Raw genomic sequence first — 23,268 nt, forward strand, 5'->3', positions numbered from 1 at the left:
TTACCAGATAAGAAAACATTTTTAGAAATGCTTTCTCTTTTCAAAACATGGTACAAATCTTCTGCTGACAACCTTATAAAACACATACGTGCTGCAAAAATGAAACATACAACAGGAGCAATGAAGAATTACCTCAGCTTTCATCACCACTTCACTTGATTGAAACTGTTCTCATGTTCCATTAAATATAATAATATATTTGGAAAATGTAAATAACCTAATTACATTTTCTTGTTTCAAGCTGCCAGGCACCAGTCATATATCGCAGTCGTATAAAAAGGAGATCCCTGCCCATCTGCAGCCAGCTCCAAAAGGGAACTAACTTAGAACCTGTGATTAATGAAGAAGAAAATCAAAAGGATGTTGTTAGAAAAAATGAGCATTGGCAAGAGACATTTGAGTAGTCATGAACCTCTACATTCTCAGCACATTCAGCCCCACAACCTAGACTTCAACATTAATAAAAATTCATATTGCAAAAGTTATTGCTTTGTAGTAATTACATTATACCATAAATGGGAGATTCTAGTTTGCAAGCAGCACAGTAATTACATGTATGTCACAAGATGCATAGTGTTCTCTGTGACAAAGTTTTGTTCAAATATATAGGAACCTGAACATTGATAATTAAGCAAGGGATTTCTTAGCAACATTGGAGAAGAGGACCACCAGCAGCAACATGAATGTGCCAATCTTCAGGCAAGGTAAGGAACCCACATTATGAAACCAAGCCCTCCTCCATCTCTGCAAATATTTGTCTTAGGTTCAATATACATGTGGAACTGCACTGAAAGCATTTCTTTTCTAGTGAAGTCAACTTAGGATGTTCTCTACTTGCACCCTCCATCACCACTGCAGTTCATTATACTTTCTGTTGTTCGGTGGTTGTGTTGAGAAAAAAAAAAAAGATAAAAAAAGAGAGGCAAAAAATAAGGAACTGCATTTGACGGAAGGGAGGAAGTGAGAAGAAGCAAGCAGTACCTCTTAAACTGGCTTTGCTTATGAAGAAATACGTATGGAACTATACCTTCCAGTAACCCAGTAACAGAGACCTTCCTACAGCTCTGAAAGAACAACACATCTTCAGAAGAGAGGGTGCCCCAGAGGAGGCTTTAATAGGTGGGCTGAGAATTTTGGAAGGCAAGACACAGTGAAATGGAGTTGAATCAACGAACAATGATGGTCAGACTTCCTGTACAGTGTTTTACAATTGCAGTGTTTTTATTAACGCATTATAGCAAGGGGACATGCCAAAGCAGTGCTTTATCCTAGCAGTGTAACTACCTACTTTTGTCTCCAGTGGGAGTGAAGAGTTTCTTTCTCTCCCTTGCTAACCCCTTCAGCTACACTTCCTGTACCATGTCATGGCAAAAGGCTGGCAAGGACATGAAATTCAAAATTTGTATGGAAACAAGGCTGTGTATTATCGAAACTGGGTAAAATATGGGAAGACCCTTGGATATTTTATTCTGGATTGACATGTAAGGAATCTTACAAGAACATAAACAATTTCCCTACCTTCAATTTCGGTCCAGTTGACAGCAACTTCTGCTATAGGTATTCTCAAGCGCTGAGCTATATAAAGAAGTTCCACATCAAATGCCCTGAAGAAGAACATGAAATAGGAAATACAGTCACACTTATTTCCAGAAGAAAGGTGGTAGCACTGTTAATTAAATCCCCAACCTGATTTAAGGAGGTTGGTGTTCAGTTATGAAGCTGATACCAATGCTCCCCAGGTCAGATGCACATGAAAGGGAAATTAATTTCCCTGAGTGAATGGCTCACACCATAGACAGCATACAAACACCACCACTGTGTCCTGTTCCTGAAGATACAGGTCATGCTGTGCTCAGACCACTGCTCACTTTTCATTCTGCCACAATCATGATTTAAACATTCTCAAAGACAAAACAGCCAAATGTGCTCTGTCAATCTACATCTGTAGTACCTTCATCAAAGGGGACAACTACCTGCTGTGGCTTTACACTGACCTGATGGATTCTCCCTGTACTTTCTAAGTCAAAAATAAAGGCAGCAGCACAGATGTGAGAAATTATTTATGTTACTTTGCATAACAGAATGTGAATAACAGTTGTTCTTTACCTGGTGACTATTTAATGTACAACCCAGAAACCTTCAAGACCTGTCCTGGCACAGTTGTTTGCAGGTTGTGCAGCAAAATGAACTGCGGAAGTGATCCTACTTTAAGTCAGCTCCTCCTCCCTGCCTAGTTTGTCCAAAATAACACTTTAACCCTCTCAGTTCTCTGCACAGAGAATTGTTTGTATGGTTCATTCTTGCAACTGCATGCTCAAGTGGGCTTTCTGCATCTGAGACACTGAGGGTTTTGATAATAGAATCACAGAATCACAGAACAGTTTAGCTTGGAAGAGACCTTACAGATCATCTAGTTCCAAACCCCCTGCCACAGGAAGGGACACCTTCCACTAGACCAGGTTGCTCAAAGCCCCATCCCTGGAAACTTTCCAAGGGGTGCGCCAGCCACAGCTTCTCTGCGCAACCTGTTCCAGTGCCTCACCACCCTCATAGTGAATTATTTCTTCCTTATATCTAATCTAAGTCTCCCCTCTTCCAGTTTAAAGCCATTCCCCCTGGTCCTATCACTATTTGCTCTTACAAAAATTCCCTTCCAGGTTTCCTGTAGGCCCCCTTTAGGTACTGGAAGGCTGCTATAAGGTGTCCCCTGAGCCTTCTCTTCTCCAGGCTGAACAACCCTAAGTCTCTCAGTCTGTCTTCATAGGAGAGGTGCTCCAGCCCCCTGATCATCTTCGTGGCCCTCCTCTGGACTTGCTTCAACAGGTCCATGGTCCTTCTTATATTGGGTGCTCTAGAACTGAACATAGGTGGGGCCTCACGAGAGCAGAGTAGAGAGGGGGAATCACCTCCCTTGACCTGCTGGTCATGTTTCTTTTGATGCAGTTCAGAACACAGTCAGCTTTCTGGGCTGTAAGCGCACACTACTTAGTCATGCTGAGCTTCTTGTCCACCAACACTCCCAAGTCCTCCTCCACAGGGCTGCTCTGAATCTCTTCTCCTCCCAGCCTGTAGCTGTGCCTGGGGTTGTGCCGACCCAGGTGTAGGACCTTGCACTTGGCTTGGTTAAACTTCATGAGGTTGGCATGGTCCCACCTCACAAGCGTGTCCAGGTCCCTCTGGATGGCATCCCTTCCCTCCAGCGTATCAACCGAGCCACACAGCTTGGTGTCGTTGGCAAACTTGCTGAGGGCGCACTCAATCCCACTGTCCGTGTCACTGACAAAGATGTTGAACAGGATCAGTCCCAACACCAACCCCTGAGGAACACTACTCGTCACTGGTCTCCACTTGGACATCAAGCCATTGACATCGGCTCTTTGATTGTGACCATCCAGCCAATTCCTTATCCATTGAATCCATGTCTCTTCAGTTTAGAGAAGATGATGTTGAGCGGGACAGTGTCAAACACTTTGCACAAGTACAGGTTGCTGATGTTAGTTGCTCTTCCCTTATCCACCAGTGCTGTGACCCCATCTTAGAAGGCAGCCAAATGTGTCAGGCACAATTTGCCCTTAGTGAAGCCATGCTGGCTGTCATCAGTCATGTCCCTATTTTCCATGTGCCTTAGCATAGTTTCCAGGAGGATCTTGTTGGGCACTGAGGTGAGACTGACTGGCCTGTAGTTCCCTTGGTGTTTCTTTTTTTCCTTTTTAAAAATGGGGATTATGTTTCCAGTCAGTGGGAACTTCACCAGACTGCCATGACTTCTCAAATATGATGGAAAATGGTCTGGCAACTACATCTGCCAGTTCCCGCTGATGTATCTCATCAGGTCCCATGGACTTGTGCACCTTCAGGCTCCTTAGATGTTCTCAAACCCGATCTTCTTTTACAGTGAGAAGCACTCCATTCTCCCAATCTTCTTTTACAGTGAGAAGCACTTCATCCTCCCAGTCCCTTCCTTTGTGTTCTGCAACTCGGTCAGCGTGGCGGGAGCATTTACCACAACTGAGGCAAAAAAGTCATTCCTCCCAGGCTACCTGTCCTTGCTTCCACCCTCTTACTTTTTGTCTCGGAGTTTGTCCAGGAGCTCCTTGTTCATCCATGCAGACCTCCCAGCTTTTTTGTCTGACTTACTACATTAGAAAAGTGTTTTGGCAACTACAGCTTGTAATGCCCATAAAGAGATCGGCACATGAAACTACCAGTAGCTAGTACTGACAAGGGTGAATGCAAACCACAGTTATGAAGGTTCTGGTGATTCGGGTTAAATTTCTTAGATTTATTGATTCCTGGGTTTCCCCCCTAAGACTACAAATTTGAAGATTTGTAGTCTGCAAATGCCAGTAGAGGCATTCTTGTTCCTTAAATGACTTCTAGTAACAGGAATTTAAGCGAAAGAGCTCCCGATCCTCTTCCCCCCTCCTCCTAATAAGAAGTTTTTTAAAAATACTGTTCTGTATTGGAAAAAGCTGTCAATAGCCATCCACATCAGATTTCTACTAGATTCAATCATATTCAGAGTTTTTTCCCCAGGGAAGTAAACCTTGAATTTTAAGGAATTGGAAACATTTTAATGTAGCTCTTGGTAAGGTTTCCAGTTTGAAAGCAATGGAACAGATGTTCCAAACCAGCTTACACAGGTCTTGAAAATGCAGCTGCAAGGCAGTCAAGTACAATCCAACACTAGTCCACATCTTCTCCCAGTAACTTCATAATTTTAGAATCTGCTTAAAATCTTATTGCTAACCCCAAGGCAATTTTCTTTTAAAATCAATAATAAAAAAAAAATAAAAAAATCTTTTGCCACTGGAGAAAGTGTATGCAATAAAAAATAACATTATTTGTTCATGCTTCAAGGGCTGCTTGAATTCAAGTAATTGGTAATCCCATTTAACTCTACAGAAATGGAGAAAGGGACAAACCAGTGATCAAGTGCAGGCAAAAAGACATACTTCAGAAGGTTGCTAGTCAAGTTCAGATGTTACTTCCCTCTACTTCTAGCCTCCTTTTAAACAGTGCAGTGCATTTCTGCAAACTATTGAATGAATGCAACAACAGAAGTCCACTTTGAAATGTGCACTTAGGTATGACACATACATGTAGGTTCCCACTGAAGTACAGACCACAGCACACTGGCTTGCAGGTGAAATCATTACCAAACATGCATAAACCTGAACTCATGCTGTGTGTATATGTCACACGACAGCACTGATACACCTCTGGATAGCACCAAAACACGCAAAGGCAGCAGAAACAGAGAGTATCTACAGAGACTACAGTTATTGTGTCTAGAGAATTTAGAACCACTTTGTAAACCTGTGTTTGATTGGGACACAGGCCTTTTAATTGTCACAAAGAAGTTACAGGAATAAATGTGTTGGGTTTTTTTTTTACCTCAGTGAACTGAATCTGCTCCAAGCAGCCTTGCCATTTCATGATTTTCTTTAAATGAGGGTTGAATATTGTTATTAATTATGCCATGGTCTCTCCTACTGAAGTTTTATTATTTATTTTTTTGCTGACATTTTACATTTGTAAGCCAAAACCCCCATGTATTCACCTTTGAATGTTTATGAGTCATGTGTATTAAGACTAAACCTAATTTTGTAATACTTACTACTTAACTGACTAAAAATCTTAATTGTCTGATGAATTACACTGTACGAGCTTCTCTAAAAATATTACTACAGAAAGTATCAGCCCAGTGAACCAATAGCTATTTGCAACAATTCCTATGGACAACCGATTACTGGAATGTCAGCATATACATCACAGCACAACAGCATTAAATAATTTGGTGAACTACAGTGCTCAAAGTAAAAGATTAAAGACACAGGAATTAATCAGGTTGAACACTAACACTGCTACATGTAGTTACCTTTTGTGTAACAGTGAACATATCCTGAAATTAAAAAAACTCTACTCAAAGCTGAATGGAGAATGGCTTCTGTAGTATACCGCTGGGACACCTTGCTGCTTCCCCTGTTCCTCACCACTTTTCGGTACACCTCATAAGCATCCTAGAGTAGTAAATCAGGGAATACAGACTGCAGCATACTCAGTACACTGATGGCATTACACCCATACTGCAGATCACCAGATCCATCTGTTACAGAAGAACCACACAGATATTTCTATAGTCAAGATTTAAGCGTGGGTACATAGGCTGGAGCCTACCCTAGAGGAGATCAAAGCAACACCAGTGGATGAGTTGGTGAGTGTAATAAATGTGTTTTGACGTGAAGCCATTTGTGGCTAGTTAACCTGTGACAGAACTACTCTTAGAAATAGCAGGGAATTATTCACATCACGTACTTCACCAGATCCTGCTGCAAAGAGTGAAAGTAGGTGCCTCTAGGAAGAGGGTAGACAGCTTAAGGATACCCAAGTTTGGCTCCAGCCTGAATGAATTCAGGCTCTAATCTAAGTGTCAGTTAGACAGTCAAACATATATGGTGCAGCAGCTTCCCCATCTACTTCTAATAGTGGCTCCATTAATTAACACAAACATGAAGTTTACACAGAAAAGCTCCTCCATTTGTTTGTGTATGTGCTGAGAAGTGCTTCTGGTTAAGTTACAATTTAAGATGACGCCGGCTAAAATTCAGTTGAACACCAAATTGGCAGGTGTTTAATTGAATTTAAACCTTTTAAACCGAATCCTTAAAATGCTTCAACTCATAAAATATCCAACCTGCAAAATTATTCTGTATTTTAGAATTGCAGTCTGATTTTAAGTGTTTCAAATTTCAAACTTAGGCTTCCAGTTATACTGTTTTGACTGGAATTTAGGACTTTTCTGAACCCAAAATATGTTGTTCCAGCGAATTCTTAATGGGCAGAGAAAACTTCCAATGGTCAAAGAGGTCCAACAATGAAATAGGATGTCAAGTGGGTTAGACTGCCAGTACTGCTCTAGCTGTACTGGGGCTTCTGAAAGTCCACATACATCTCCCAGGAGCAGAAGTTTTTACAAGACAAAACAGACATAGTCATAACAGCAAAATATTTTTGCGTTGATTTGACTTTCATAAACGATTCTACTTGTCATGCACAAAATATGGAAAAACAATTCATTTCACTGCTTGTGTTAGTCTAAAATGCCAAAGAATTGGAAAAGAAATCACTGTAGCAATTTTAATGCTTATTTTTCTGTAATTTTTATATAGAGACTACATTTAGATATTGGCAACAAACATTAATTTTTTATATTGAGCTTCTGAGTTTGAAACGTGAAACAGCATGGCTTGTTCAGTGCACAAAGCAATTTTTGTAGTCAAAAGTAATAGCAACAATTTGATCTAATTAGTGATCTGCTGAGTTGCACAGCATCATTATAAATTGCCGCTTTACAAAAGTATGTCAATCATACCAGGACTAGAACTATGCTTTGAATTTCCTCTCATCTTATCAATATCCCAGGTAGGACAGTAAGTGCTGCTATAGCTAGCTTGCCTAGGAAAGATATTTTCTGGTTGAAGGAAAATTTATGATTTTGTTTTGGTTTTTTTTTTTTTTTTGTTTGTAGTCAGAAGAAATCAATGAACAAATTTAGGACAGGAAAATTCTGCCAGTGAGAACATGAAATTCTCCACTTTTCCTCCTGTGCATTAAAATTTAACAACACAGTAACATTTCTAGGTCAAGACTGTAGATACAGAACTAGAACTTCTTTTGGAACCAGAAAGTGAGTAATTCCAACTGTCTCTATAACGTCTTTAAAGTATTCCTTTTAATTTTCTTTTAAGTTTTAATTTAAAAAATATGCTCCATCCATTTCTGAAAAATAGATTAGTGGTGTAATCAGATTCAGAGCCTAAAATGCAAAGCATATGCTCTCTGTTCAAAAGGTTGCTCTCATTTCAAACTAATGTCAAAACTTTGCTATTTAGAAAGTAAATTTCAAAAACGTTTGGTTTCTATTCATATATACACAGCCAGCTCTCCAAAGGACAGTTAAACAAAAAGACAATGAGAACATTCACCAAAAAAAATCCAGTTTAGGATGTAAGCATTACTTCTTAGTATCAAATACATAAACAGTTTGCAGTATCTATTAATTTTCAAATGCTTTATAAACTTCATTAGATTAACAACATATTCTAGGAAATATCTCTGTCTCTTTAAAAAGTGGGACATGATCCTGATCACCATAATGCTAAAACAGTATTTTTCTTCTATATTTCAGTTTGCTTTTAAGATTTTCTAAATATAAGCATCTATAAATCATATTCAGCACAGAAAGAACTGTGGTCTGTTTTCTAGTATTTTTAACATTAAAGAGGTGATATTAGTTAGAGCGGCCATCCAGTAGCTAAAAGGTGCCTACAAGAAATCTGGAGAGGGCCTTTTTACAAAGCATACAGGTATAAGACAAGGGGGAATGGCTTTAAACTGAAAAAGGGTAGATTTAGATTAAATATTAGGAAGAAATTCTTTACTGTGAGTGATGAGACACAGGGAGACTGTGCTCCTCAGACTTGCTCTTTGACTGAAGTATGTTATCAGCTTGCTTAGAGACATACAAATAAAAATATAATTTCTTGAATTCGTACTGATCTGTCTTTTGGAGCAGTAGCAGCAATAACCAGCACTTCAAGGCAGTCTCCTACTGCCCAGTGCTAGTTCAGCACTGGTGCTCTCCTGTATGCTAACGTACTCCTGGATTCCTTTATCCAAAGGGAAGAATTCTCTGGCTTCTGTCTACAGAAAAAACAGGTGCTGCCTATGCCACTCAGTTTCTTTTGATACAGAATTGCTTCAGTAGTTTTTCTTCTAACTCACTACTTCCAGGATGTACTGAATAGTTTATCCTTCTGATGCAGCTGAGGTACCAGCAACTCAACCCATGTTTTTTCCTATGTATTGCTATGCTACGAGTTAAATTTACCCTGCTGATACAGTGGATACACCTTGTGTACAAATTGTCCACAGTCCCTTTATAGTCAAGGGCAGGAAATGGGCATTTGCTGGCTGGTGTATTTTAGAAGCCTTTATTAGGACAAAATGAATTATACTCTAAAATTGTCCCTTCTATTGGTCTAAGAAGTTAAATGTATTGGTCTAAGAAGCTAAATGACAAGTAGAGGCTCTCTAGATGTGATAAAGCAAATCCTGTCCATTGTGTGTGCATATTCATATTCTAACTGAGCAGTAAGCTTAACAGTTCAGAGCAAGAATTATTAGATAGCCAATTTTATAGTCATTTTATATTACATCATGAGTAAATACGTTACATATTAATTAGCCTAAATATTTATTATGTCCTCACATAATTCACTTTCTACTGTAGTACCTCAAAAAATCTGAGCCTGACAGAATTTGCGCAGACAGGACAGATGAGGCTTCTGCAAAACCCAAATTATGTTCATTCTCTTCGACAGCTCACCACATGCTCTGGTTCAGCACCGGGAGAGCCCTCGACAGACTCAGTGACTAGGGTGCTGGCTCTCAGATGGCTTTTATTCTATTAAATGCCGCTTGTTTGTCGAATATCCTCCAGCACTCTCCTCCAGTATTACTAGACTATCTAAGCACTGACCATACTGAACCGAACTCTTTCAATACCCAACAGAGCTGCACTTCACTATGGGATTTTAAGATTCAGAAACAAACAAATAATTTCTTCAGATGTCAAACAGCCCTAATGCAGAGGCAGTAATAAACTCAGACTTCTGAGCATCTTGTCCAGTATTAAGATAGTGGTTCCTCTGCAATCCCTTGCTGTTGGTCTCAGTATGTGAGTTGTACCATGACCCATTAGGGACTCCCCATTGCTCCAGGTCAGCAGAAATACAATACTGACTACTATTTCTTCCCCTTACATCTTCATACTTGTATTATATACAGAACCTCCACAGCACAATGACTAACCAGTTTTTATTTTCATTTTTACATGTTATGCAATTGAAAGATATCAGGGGCCACTTTTGTTTAAAATAAGAAGTTTTCAGTATTGGGCTGTTTCAGATTCTTACATTATTACGTACGGAGGAATACAATGTATGGTTCTATGAGATGAATGTTTGATATCCCTGTGTAATACGCAACTGCAGTTATCCCAACTGTGTGTCCAGCACAGGCATTTCAATCACTACTACCATTTCCTTTGAAATACCCAGTTTCCCGATATACTTACACCTCCCCATCTCCCAGCTTATTTCCAGATCTTATAAATATTAACTGGAAAAGGAACAGTACTCTGTTTTGTGCACTCACACTTTGTTATCTTCCAGTTACACGTGATAAATGGCTAGTTGAGAAGCTGACAAGTAACTGTCAGTCCTTATTGTAGTTTTTTCTTTCAGCAGTGGCAATAATCTGAGTTGCTTTCCTCTACGGAGGTTTCGGTTTCCATGAAACTTGCCAAAGGTTTTGATCTCAAAATGTCTACTGTTCCGTTGGATTTGGTTTAAATTAGCAAATAAGTATGAAAATGAAGTCAAGGAAGCACAAAGACTGTTGAAGGACAGATGAGGATAAAACCAGACAATATATTGCCCACTTTGGCAGAAAATAAAACCAAATTAAATCCAAACCAAAACAAAACTATTGTTGTTTTAGGCAAATTTGTGACTTGGAAGTATCTGAAGAGCTGTTTATTGGAAGCATTTGAGTTATTCTTTTTTTGAGCAACAAAACAAACATTCATCATCACTAACCCGTACATTTCAGATAAATAAGAAAACACTAGTTTATGGATTACAGTAAATAAAAGATCAAGAACAGAAGGCTAATTTTATAGCAGCACATATAAGCACAATGAATTAGCACACCAGGACATGCTGATAATATTTCACACCAGCAATATAATTACTATAAGTTAGCAATATCCCCTTTTCATTGCCTCTATTCCTGGATAACGGGGTACAGTACAATCATTTTTTACTCTTTCATTCTTTTGTTGCTAGAGAATCCTAGTGGCAGAAGAAAGCTTGCTAAGATTTTTTTGATAAAAAACTTGAACATTTTACATAATATGTCTGACAAGTGCAATTATAATAAAAATCTTCAGTTTACAAGAGACTAAGATTGAAGGCTGCATTTTTACAGATTAAACTGATTATCCTCATTCATCTCTTTCAGTATTTCTTCTTGAAGCACCTAATTTATAAAGCCGAGTTAAACAGCATAATTTTGAGATGTGCAGTTCTGGGCCTCACATACGTGTTTAACCATGTATTCAGAAAACCCCTGTATGCGAATTTTACAGAACTTTACAGATCACGTTTGGTTTTGAAGGTAGCAGCACAAATCATACATCTGGCTCAGCTATAGTTTTCTTTAGGGCACTACACACTACCTTTGCAATCCCATTCTGAAGGAGGAATATAGCTCAACTGTCACTGCCAAACCTCAGCCTAAAACTGGATGTATCGGAATTGACTAGGACTATAGGATTACACACATTTTTGTACAAGAACACTGTTCAGTCATTCTGTTCTCTGTCAGCAAGCAGTAGCCCATGAGAGATTTTCTTGGATGAAGACAATAGTTTGAAAAGATTTAATTAAGCTTAATTAAGCCATCCTTTCTATCAACAGTTGTGGTGTAGGAAATTTAATTATGATATTTGTGTGGAAACAGTGTTTCAGTCCCATAAAAGTAGTCACAACTGTATTACTCTCTAAAATAAACTGTTCTATCAAAATTACAAAGACAGCTCTAAAGTAATTCAAAGACCATGCATCATTTTCTACTGTCTTTTATTAATGAAATCTATCAATAGTCCTCTCATGAAACATTTTAGTAATAAAAGATGCAAAATAGTAGGCATTTCCTTTCACTTTGAGCCTTCAGCAATTACAGTCTTATCAGATATGGGGTTTATTGTACCATGTTTTGGTTAAGCAGTATGAACTGTAATGCATAAGAACAGACTAATAAGTTTTGAACTTTCCTTATCATAATGAAAGTTTCTCTCCATTTTTTTACTCTGCTTGCATGGCTCTTATCTGAAAAAGGAGAGAGGCCCTTCAGAAATAGAGAGTGGATTACAACATCATCAAAAATTGTTTGTTTGGAATGTCTTTTAGAGGTGAAGAGAGAAGAGTTACATAGTTTTTAGTCCCCTCTCCTAGTCAATTATCAGCTGCTCTGATAAAGCAAACCCAAAATGTCTGCTTAGTATTATACAGCTTTTTCTACACGACATGCCAGGGAAAAAAGAACTTGTAAGGAGTCAACTGTTGCCACCCGAAATCGCACCAATGTAGTCTTCATTCAGCTTACTATTTTAAAGCCAAAACTTAGTAAGCCCACCTGTTCTCCTTCTCCTTATCATCGTAAGAAGAAAGAATAAAACTAAATACCCAACTATTTCCTAAAGCGTATCTTAATGACAAAATAGAATTCCTAGCAACTACCAGGATATTTTAACATAACAAGAAATTGACATGCCAGTACTATAACTGGTTAAACTCAGCAGCTAGGATTTCTACATAGACATCGCATGCTTCATAATAGCTCCAATACTGAAATTACTTTTTCAAAAATATGTTAAATTAAGAAAAGTCAACAGAAAAAGGAAGAATTTACCAGCGTTCTATATGAAGCGTTGAGAAAGTCCGTGAGGCAGCTTCTCTGGTTAGAAGTTTAAATCCGCACTGCGTGTCCCTGATCTTTTTGACACAGAGAAACCATACAAGGAAGTGGAACCCATACATTAGAATAGTTCGAAAGTAAGAGCGCTGTGGACAAAAACCAAGAAGTTAGATGGTTGCATTTAGGTGATGAGTGAAGTATTTGAGCAAAGCTGGCTTACAGGACAGTAATTCTGTTTCGTGATAGCTTTCACAGTTTGTAAATGGTTTTGTTTTGCACTGGAGTGAAACCAGAATTTTTCAATTGTTACAGTGAAACAAAATTACAGCTGAAAAGGAAAGACTTGCTAGTCAAGTGCATGGTTAGTGTGCTGGCTCACGATATGAAAAGTCCAAGTTCTTTTTTACTGCTTTCCCTAATTCAGTGCAGCTTTCCATTCCAGATAATGCCTTACCAAGTGGAGCAGGAACCTGCACCTGGATTTCAATTAATTAGTGGGACACCCATGGTATCTTCTGCATGATTCTCTGGGAATTCCCCCAGTAAGAGTGAAGGAGGAGGGGGAATGGCATGCTACATGCTCTACTCCACTGGACACTTACAAGCTATTTTGCTTCCTCTGTCTAGTCCTCTTCTTTTCCTAAAACTTGGTTGAACAGGTCCAGCAAACTCAGAACTTACGATGGCAAACAATGGAGAGTAAACCAGCAGGACTGCACAAAGACTGCTACTCCTAAGAACACACACTAAAAAGGTTCCAGATGCTACTTTGACACAAAAGTAATAATAAACCCAAGTTTTATAATATTAAAAAACCCAGCAAATGGGACCATCTCTTCTTGTTTGCTACCCACTTCTTTCATTCAAGACTGAATGATTTCCAGAGCTTGCATACATTGTGTTAAGGCACCTTAGGAAATGCAGTGAGAATGAACTTTTTTGTGCCGTATATGATGGCCCAAGTAAATAACAGGACTGAAGTAACAGCTGCTGTGCAAGACAGTATTAATATTTCCATCAATGTTACACAGTCACCTCTTTTGGTCTTTTACTTTCACAAATATATTTTACGTTGCTGGCAAATGTTTTCCCAGCCTACTCTTTGGTTATACTTTTGTTCTTGACATAATAATCATACAGACAAGTTTGTACATGGAATCCAAACGCATCCAAACCTCTGGGTTTGCAGAGGTCCCTACTAGTCTTTTATTCCAGACAGCTCCTAAACAACTAGATCCACAAATTGCTTCTGAACTCACTGCTGGTCTTAACCTCAATTTAAGTGATTGCATTTAAGAATGCAAGCCAAATACTATACAAAATCTTTAGGAGCCAACAATTTAACTGGTAAGCATCTCTGGGCAATAAGAGATGCCTTTAAAGCTAGTATTTTCAAATCTCGCTTGAAAAATGGGAAGATGCTTAGCTTACGATGTAATAGCCTCTGGCTTAAGGAAATTCAAAGTCATGGCTTGTGCCTCTCAAAAAATGGTCCAGTGTGGATTCTTTGGCTCTTTTGGCGAAGGCGAACCAGGGTGTGACCAAGAACACAAGGCTACTAGCCCCAAAAGTGAAGCTCTAAGAGACTGCATGACTGCCAGCCAGTGAAACTGTGCACTTACTCTACAAAGAAATATTCCTGGATTATATTTATCACTCCTATGTCTTTATGCATGTCATACTATGAATTCATTAAAGTAATTACCAATTCTAGAGGCAGAACACAATTCTTGATCTCGAGACTGAATTTAAGGTTGAAATTCTGGTCTCTAAAAAACCCCATACAGCTGCTTACCACATCTTCATTCTACTATTTCAGATGCCACTAAGCCCAGAGAGAAATCTCCACTTCTTGAAGATTGTTCTGCAATTTTTTTTATACCTACTACACTACAAAATAGTCTCTTCCCAATGTAGTAAACGCGGTCTTTCCTTTCCAGTCGAGGGACAACTGGGTGATGAAATGAAATGGGCTACAATTAGTAGCCCGTTCTGACTGTATCAGAAAGTCAGAAATGTGGGAAGAAACAGGAAGCAAAAGATGGATACAACCTAAAAATTGTACTTGTGCGTTAAAAGATAAAGTCCTGTTCCAATTCCTCTCCCTCATGTAGCAAGACCTTCAAACATGAAAAGAAATAGGAATCACTAAAGAGAGTTTATCTATATTCAGTACCTGACCACACAAGCATATTTTTCTGGGCTCAAACTTATCAGCTACATGATCTCCCTGTAGTAGCAATATGTCCAGAATACACTGCCTACACAGGTAACAAGTAACTGCAAATGGTATATTCTCTGTGCTACAAGCAGTCAAGTAGCATGTCAAAGATTTACTGTAATTTCTAATAATGATGAAGGTTTAGGATTTTTTTGTTTTGTTTGGACACTAACATACCCACAGCAGTGTTTACAAGAACTCTTTCCAGTGAGCCACTCCAATATTACCTGGTAAGCCAGAAGAAAGAAATTAAAGATCTACCAGTGGCTGAAGATTACCAGTGTAACTTCTTTTGAACTTTTGGAACTATTTTAGTAGCTGTGTATCTATTTTAGAATCATTTCAAGTATTAAACGTCAGTGTAAACAAAGCTTACTCTTGAGAACATTCAAAATGATGAGCACATCCAATGATGCTGAAAAAATGAGTGCAGCAATGCGTCTGCTGCAATACAAGTTCCATGCCTGTGCTTTGTCAACTACTGTCTGCCAAGACATCAGAAAACCAGATGCAAGATAAGACTGTGAGCCTACACACCACTGTTTATTCCACAAAACCCACACGCAGAATAGTGCTGTCTGTGTGTTCAAAACTCAAAAATTTTACTATGAGTAACGTGGAAAAAATACAGCACTTGCCCACGAACTGAGATACTCTTCAAAGAGTTTGTTGCTAATTATGCCTAACTCATTTGAAATAGGTTTCAGGATCTGCAGTTCAAGCTCTTGCACTGGAAGGGGATCAATAAAAATGAACTCATCACTTGCATTCCGCTCCAGCCCCAGTACTGCACCCAGATACCAATTCTGTCAAGGATTAGAAGCTCTGTTTATAAGATGTTCTGAACTAGGAAAATTAAATCCATAAATTGGAACACTAACCCAAACCAGTTCAAAGTGCCTAGAAATCAAGGCACATATACAGGCATATGCATCCTTCGTATATGATGGAGCACACGCTACACTTACGAAAACAATTGAAAAACTTATGAAAAGCTTTTCCTAATTTTTAGTTTCCATTCTTTTACAAATACGGATTATTTAATTGTAAAATATGCAGGACAGCATGAAATAATGGAAGTATTTGAGTATTAGTACACAACAGGAAATGGAAACAAACCTTTGCTACTGAGTCCTTCTCCAGGTGAGCTCTAGAGCCACAGGAAATAGCCATTTCATTCTGCACAGGAATACAAATTAAAGAGTTATTACTTAAACTAACATTTTCTAAATCAGTAGAATCTTGTGTTGAGAACTGTATAATAAAAAACTTCAAAGCAGTATACTTTTCTGCCTCCTTAGCTGCACTTTTTCTACTGCTCATTATTGAGGCTAAAATCAGTCTTTTCTACAATTAAATAGGTCATCTAAAATTTATTACATTTTGCATATGCTGCATAGAGATTGCTGCAATTTATTCAAGTCTGGTTTAGCTTACATTGTTCCTCTGAGGTATGCATACTGTTAATGTGTTAAACAGCACAGATAAGCATTCAGCATTCCTAGGCACTCAGTGTTATAATATATGTTTTCCCTAAATATTGTACTGTGGCAGGGACAACAGAATAAACTACTTGGTGCACTGACGTACCTTCACACAAATAAAATGCCATGGTATTAGCCAAAAATACCATCTCAAATTAATCAAAAGATGTGATCAAAATGAAAGGTTTAAAATTATTCTCACGCTACTGCTCCTCACGTGAAATCTCTCCAATCTAGTGTATTTGAGAGTGCAGGACTGATACTGGAGAAGCAGCAACTGCTGCCGCCGCTTTGGTAGCAGACAGCATCAGCCAAATACCGCCGCCCCGTGGCTGCCGCGCTGTGGTCCTGCACTCACAGAGCACGAAGCATCCCTCGCAGCTCCTGCTGCAAGGCTGCACACTGCTTCTAGCACCTCGGGAAACTAGCTACAAGAACCTCACTCATCTGCATTTAAGCAGAAAATAAGCCTCAGCTCTTTCAAGTCAAGCACCCAAAAGAGAATGACTATGCAGGGAGGAGCTCTGGTTCCACAGGTTTTTGAATTTTGATTTACAGTAAGAGCTCTTCCAAATACTGTCATTAAACTAACAACTCTGAGAACCTCTCAAAAACAGAGTGAAATTAAGATGCATCCTTTGTGATTAATCGTATAGATAGTTTGTTTCAGCAAAAGCTTGCTTTATCTTTATTTTCACATTGTATCCTGCTTACGCACAATTGCGTAGGTGGATGGGAAGAATGTAAATTCCTGAAACTCTCAAAAAACACAGTGAAATTAAGATGCATCCTTAAAGGTATATAGGATGACATCAGATGAGAGAAAATACAAAACACTTAACAAAGAGAAAGTTGGTTTTTAACTGAATGGGCAACACATGGTATTTATACAGAGAAGAACAACTTCAAAGGAAGAATGCTCAATAGAACATCATGTACTGCATTGAAACAGGCACAGTGCATGCAAAGGAGGTAAGAATTGTGGCAAAGCCACCTTCTGACATCCTATTCTTGCAGCTTCTAGGCTTACACCTTGGTTTCCACACTTACACCTACATCCTCAACCAGATCTCAAAAAACTCAAGCTGAAGAGAATTAGAAAAATCAATCTGTATGCATGTGCATTAAACTAAAACCATAAGAATTTATACTCACAGGCCATGGCTGAAGATTTTTTAGACCTTCTTCTACTTTTTCAATATCTGCAAATTTTGTAGCTCCATCTGCATCGACCATAAGAATTTTTTTCCCCCGAGAACTAAAGACACCCTGCAATCAAAATAGTCATTAAATATCAACACCTTTGAAATCAGTATTTATCTTAAGCTAGCTACAAGACACCCAGGAAAACCTAATGAAGCAACTACAACAGTGGTATGGCAAAGATTCAACACAACAGGTGAGTCCTAATATTCTGCTACTAATAACTTATCAATTTATATTGCAATATAGACCCAGCGACACACAATGCATGAACATGAAAGGTTAACAATCCCTTCTCCAGAGAAGCTTGCAAACTAAAAGCTTTACAAACCAAAATCCCAAGAGACAAGAAGTTGCTACAGTCAGCTATACAGGGGAGCACAAAGAAGCAGTGATTAGCAGCTGCCGCTGCCCTAGGTAGCTTTACTTTGTCATTTGGAAAGGAGGATGCAGTGCTATTTTTTATTAACACTGTTTCAAGAGAATTCCAAAGAGAATCTTAAATTAGTTTTGAGTAGTAAGTCTTAAGTCACAGCATCACTGCAAAGCATTTGTGATGCACAGGTCTCGGCTTGTTTTGCCATATTCTTGGTCAGGCATTTTTGCCAATTTTTAAAGGGGTCCAGACAGGAAAACAATTAGCAGTGGGTTTGCCAAAAGTACTGCTGGAACCAAGCATGTGTGACTTTAGAAGAACCTGTCAAGGAAGCAGTAGTATATACATCCACTTTACACTCTGTAGTGCAAAGATGTATCACACACAGAATCTTTCTCCTTCTCTCGGAATAACTTCATAATTACATCCCTTACAAAAGCTCCACACGTTTGAATTTAGTGTTCTCTCCATTTGGTATAGTTACTTGTGTTCAATAAAAAAATAATTTAAATTAACTTATTAAAGATAGAGCTTAAAAGACAGTCATTGATAACCCATAAATGACACAACCCTTTTTCATAAAAATGTCATTCATTTTAGGAAAAAAATGTTCCTTCTAAATGTGTAACAGCTGTTTTATTTTTAGAACATGATGATTTTATGATAATATCTGTGTGAAAATTAATATGTAAAAGCATAAATGGTGCTGGTTCTGCTATCAAATGCAGGTGATATCCGTGGGCTCCAGTGAACACAAACTTTGCTGCACGAGATTGTTTGCTAGCCATTTTTAAAACCACAACCATGACATGGAAAGCGATGTTTGCAAATATAGCTGTATTTTTTCTACTAAAGCTTTACTTTAATATGTAAAAGGTTACTTGTTTGGTTGCTTTTTTAAATGCAAGCCTATTTCTAAGCGGAACTAGCAGGAACGTGAAATTCAAATCTATCTTTTTTTTTCCCTTCTGAACTCTCATGTAAAAAAAAATAAATAAAAATCTTTGTTGTTGATCTTCCTGTCAAGAAAATACTGTCTTCAAGATCTCATGTGAGGTTATTTTAAAAAGAGCTTTTGCCTTCATTTATAGAACCTGTCCTCAGTTTTCTGGTAACAATTTTGTTAATGCATTGAGTTCAAAATGTCCATCAGCACAACTCTAGCTGCTGCATATTTGGCCACAGGTAGTTCAGACAGAGAAGGAGATGAAAGTATCGATTACCATCCTGACTGCTCCTCCTTTCCCTCGATTTTTTACCAAAGTAAGCACTCGCACTTTGTCGCTTCCATATTTCTTGCAGTACTTCATTGCAACCTGATAAGACACACAAAACCCAGCATAAAACAAAAACAGAAATCAAGTTTACATTTGCTCACCCTTTTTAAAAAAATAATTAATAGCACAGAGCTATAATCATTTCAGGCACCACAAATACATTGCCAGTGTCTGCTGGAGTCTGTTTGGGAAAACAAAAACCAGTTCAGAGTCAACACAAGAGGAGTGAAAGAGCTAGTCATGTTCTATAAGAACAGGGTATCACCCCAAGTAATTCTAAACACCATTCACCCAAGTCCAAAAGCCTCAATACTAATATAATTTATAACATATTATTACAGACCTTTCACACCAATAGTTAATCAAAGAAAAATAATTTTCTACTACTCCTATTTTTCACTTGTCTTTCTGCTATCTGTGGTTTTAAACAAAAATTCAGAGTGATCTAAAATTCCATTCACACTGTAGGAATGTGCACATTTTGTTCCATGTCATGGGGAAGAGAAAGCATGAGTTTTCTCCTCTATTTTTTTCTAAAAGTTATCTGAAGTCCTTGTAAGTCCAGAAGCCCATGGCCATAGTGTGCTCAGTTAATTTAGGAAGAATGCAAAGCATTCAAAAATATATATACAAGCAATCCTTAGTGGACAAGCTTAAGGGAAGTAAAAAGAGCATTCATTTTAGCAGCTAACTCAAACATCTTCTAAGCAGTAGTAAAAAACTCCTCAAGTTGGACAGCCTTTTTTTCCAGTGACATACATCACACTAGCAGAAGAATGCAGAACTGTTTTGAAAACACTACCAGTGGCATGGGGATTTTTAAATGAACAGTGCCGTGAAGGGTACGGGAAAGACCTACACAACATTTCAGCTGTTCTGTCAATCACAGTATAGAACAGTGATTAAAAAAGGCTTTTTAGTCTCCTTAAGTTCACGTTCGCATCACTGTGCACATGTAGAGTATTTCATAAGAAATTTCTTGAAGTTAAGATTAGAATTTTTAGAATCTCAGCTGCAGGAAATGGATGTCACAGCTGCCAATCAATAACAGTAGTATTTGCAAAATAATTATATATGTATGCATGTGTGTTTGTGACATCCACAATGCATACGGGAAAATGACAAAGTATTCAGAAACATGAATTTTAAGTGGTAACTACCTGAAGTACCAAAATATAAATGCAAAACATTGCTATATTCCACAAATACAGTACAGAAATCCGTACCTCTGATTGGTGAGACACTTCTTTTTCTTACCTTTGTAGTTTCATCTTTACTACCATCATCCACCACTATTACTTCATAAGTGAATGAAGGATCTCGTTTCTTAAAAATAAAACCAGAAACAATGCATTTCATCCAATTTCTTAAGTAGGTAGTAGGTATTTCAAACATCAGCATTCTTTTCTCCCTATCAGTTTTTAACTCATCCATGGTTGCCAACAGACACCAATACGATAATGTAAATTTGTTAAGATGGCATAATTAAAGACTTTTGCTGTATTTGATGCGTGATCCATTACATCAGCTTTTCACAGTTTTCCTGAGCTACCATCTGGAACTAAAAAATCAACTTAGTTTTAAAAGATGAAAGCTCAGAACAACAGCAACGTTAAGAAAACCCAGACAAAACAAAATCTGCAAACTTTCAGAATGGACTTCTTACCCAAGAATAGATGCTTAATAAATTTGTTGGGACAAACCAGGGTTTAGTTTAGAAAGCTAAACGTATGGTTAATCCTTAATTTCTGTCCTGGAAAGATATCAGGCACACAAAGATTTTTTTCTCATGTAGTAGTATACTAAATTTTTACTTAATTTAAAAATATTTTCCAGCATTCAATTTAAAAATATCTGATAAGAGACAGAAACATTGCTTCTAAGTGGCTAAATAACAGTGTTTTAATGTACACCAAAACAACAACGTGAGTAGATCACTGACTTATTATACATAATGCATATAAAAATAACGAACTTTGAATGGAAAATGAAAATACCTGTCTTTTTTCTAGATAATCCAAAGCTTCATCCATCATAAGAGGTACTAAAGAAAAGGTGGAGGAGGTCAGGTTAGTATATGGTAGCAGGCAAAGCACCAAGAGCGCCTGCACAAGCAAGATGAAAACCACCACAAAGCAAAGCTGAGCAAATGCCCTCTTGCATACAACACTACCTTCAGTAAACAAGCTTAGCACCTGCAACTCTTAAGTCTCATCCTTTCTGAATGCAAAAAGAACACTGAAGAAAATCACACATGTAAGACATGATAAAAAGATTTCTTCTGAAGAATAAACTTTACATTTTGAAATACGTATCTACACAACACTAAAGGAACAAAAATAATTATTGTCCGTAACTGACCCTGCAAACCAGCACTGACTTTATCTATTTAAGCAACAAGAGAAATTCCTAATGCTAGTCAATAGCATGACTCTTACTAAGGCTGCTGGGCCTGATACTTTAGCCAGAGAATAGACATTACTTTTGCAGCTGATTTATCTGCAGGTTAGAAAGCCATTCAACCTTACAGTTGTTGTTGCACTGCATGCTCACCCCTGAGCACATCTCAGGTCATTATTCCATCTCCAAAGAGAGGGACAACTAAATGAAAACCACATGAAGCTTACTGAAAACAGGTGTACGAGAACCAGGACCGAGGAATACACTAGACGTGAGAAAGGGCCAGGCCTACCTTGTGTCCAGATATACTTCGTCAACATCTCTCTTCAGGGGATCCCAAACAGCTCAGTATTTTCACTCATCAAGAAAATGAATGACAACATGTGCTGTCAAATCAACCCCATGTACAGCTTTAGAGCGTGATTATTTCTACTGCATCTGAAAGCTTTCGCTTTTTAGTATCAGATGCTCACATATACGGCCAAGTCAGAGACCTGTGAGATCATCCTTTTTTTCTGCTCGTCTGAAGCTGCAGCTGTTGTGTACAGAGCGGGAAGCTCTCAAATCAATTTTAAAAAGTCTTTTTCTACTTCTATCCTTACAGCATTTACATAGGCAATGAGCAGCCATTCTCCTGGACTGCATTAAAATAAAGCAGTTCCTTACAAATGCCCCTTGCTATTTTTAGCAGCAGAAATCAAGTTACACAGTGTCTTAATTTTGAAATTCAATGTACTTGGACTATTTTCTAGAAACTGTGTCCAAATCAGATACATAATCTGGCCTGCCAGAATCTACTGCTAACATAAACTGACCTCTGCATTATTAAAGCAACAACAGATAGAGTTCCTTCTCTTTCTCAAAACAAGAAAAATCTTACATCGGTCTTCCTCATTGTACGAAGGCACAACAACAGAGAGTTCCCTGGTAGGGGAATCATGGATACTTGGCACAGATTCTTTCCTGCCTTCAGCATTTACAAAGAATTTCTCTTCTTCATGTCGGTGAAAGGCTGGCATTTTTCTGGCAGTTACGTGAGCAATCAAACAAATCTGTGATGCAAGAGAAAAAGAAATGAGAAAACGTCATTCAGCACTTTATTAAAGGTTTACCTAACTGTTGAATGTGCTGCAAGGGGCAACCAGCTATACTCCAGTAATGAGGTGGGTCCTTCATCCACTGACCAAATCGCAGGACCAAAATCTTCTCATGCCATTTGATGACACAGTTTCACCCTCTCTGGCCACTGCCAGCATCACAGGCTTTTAACTCCAAAGCATGTAGATGCCTCCAAAGTGGTGGCTCAAGCCCCGCTGCCCCTTCCCTGAGTAACCTCTACCACACAAGCTGGCGCTGCCTCTGATCCTGCACAGAGCCACCAAAATCAATGGCACTACTCAGGATCAGTCCTGTCCATATGTGCTTGCAAAACTGAGGCTCCGGTCAACTTTATGCATAGCTAAAATAAATCTGTGGAACTTGGGATTTGGGAGCAGGAGTACTTGGGAACACCTTATACAGGGCACTTACACCACTGTTGGTGGTCAGTGGAGTATCACTCTCCACGTGTCAAACTTCTACACACTCGCACGTTATTTCAGTCACTCGGAAAAGTACAGGATTCCCACCAAGTGGTCACTGTGTGAGCGTATTACGGGGATATTTTACAAGACGCGCCGTGAGAGCGAAACGCTCGTTTTCGAGGCGTTTCACCCCACGCCTTGCGAAAACACGTTCCCCACAGAACACCACACGCAAGCA

At 38.5% G+C, this 23,268-nt stretch overlaps 1 protein-coding gene across 1 annotated transcript; it reads right to left on the minus strand.

Moving 5' to 3' along the window:
• Positions 1-217: 217 nt before the first annotated feature.
• ALG5 (ALG5, dolichyl-phosphate beta-glucosyltransferase) lies at positions 218-22,559 on the minus strand (the record flags this gene model as incomplete). Its single annotated transcript, XM_010015851.1, has 9 exons — positions 218-330; positions 1,519-1,604; positions 12,541-12,692; positions 15,887-15,946; positions 17,407-17,520; positions 19,054-19,146; positions 20,365-20,433; positions 21,105-21,151; positions 22,388-22,559. Coding segments are annotated over 9 exons (906 nt in total), but the record flags the coding sequence as incomplete, so codon positions are not given.
• Between the last annotated feature and the right edge of the window lie 709 nt (positions 22,560-23,268).

The sequence above is a fragment of the Nestor notabilis genome, unplaced genomic scaffold (genome assembly GCF_000696875.1).
Source record: "Nestor notabilis isolate BGI_N333 unplaced genomic scaffold, ASM69687v1 scaffold5516, whole genome shotgun sequence".
Taxonomy (NCBI): domain Eukaryota; kingdom Metazoa; phylum Chordata; class Aves; order Psittaciformes; family Psittacidae; genus Nestor; species Nestor notabilis.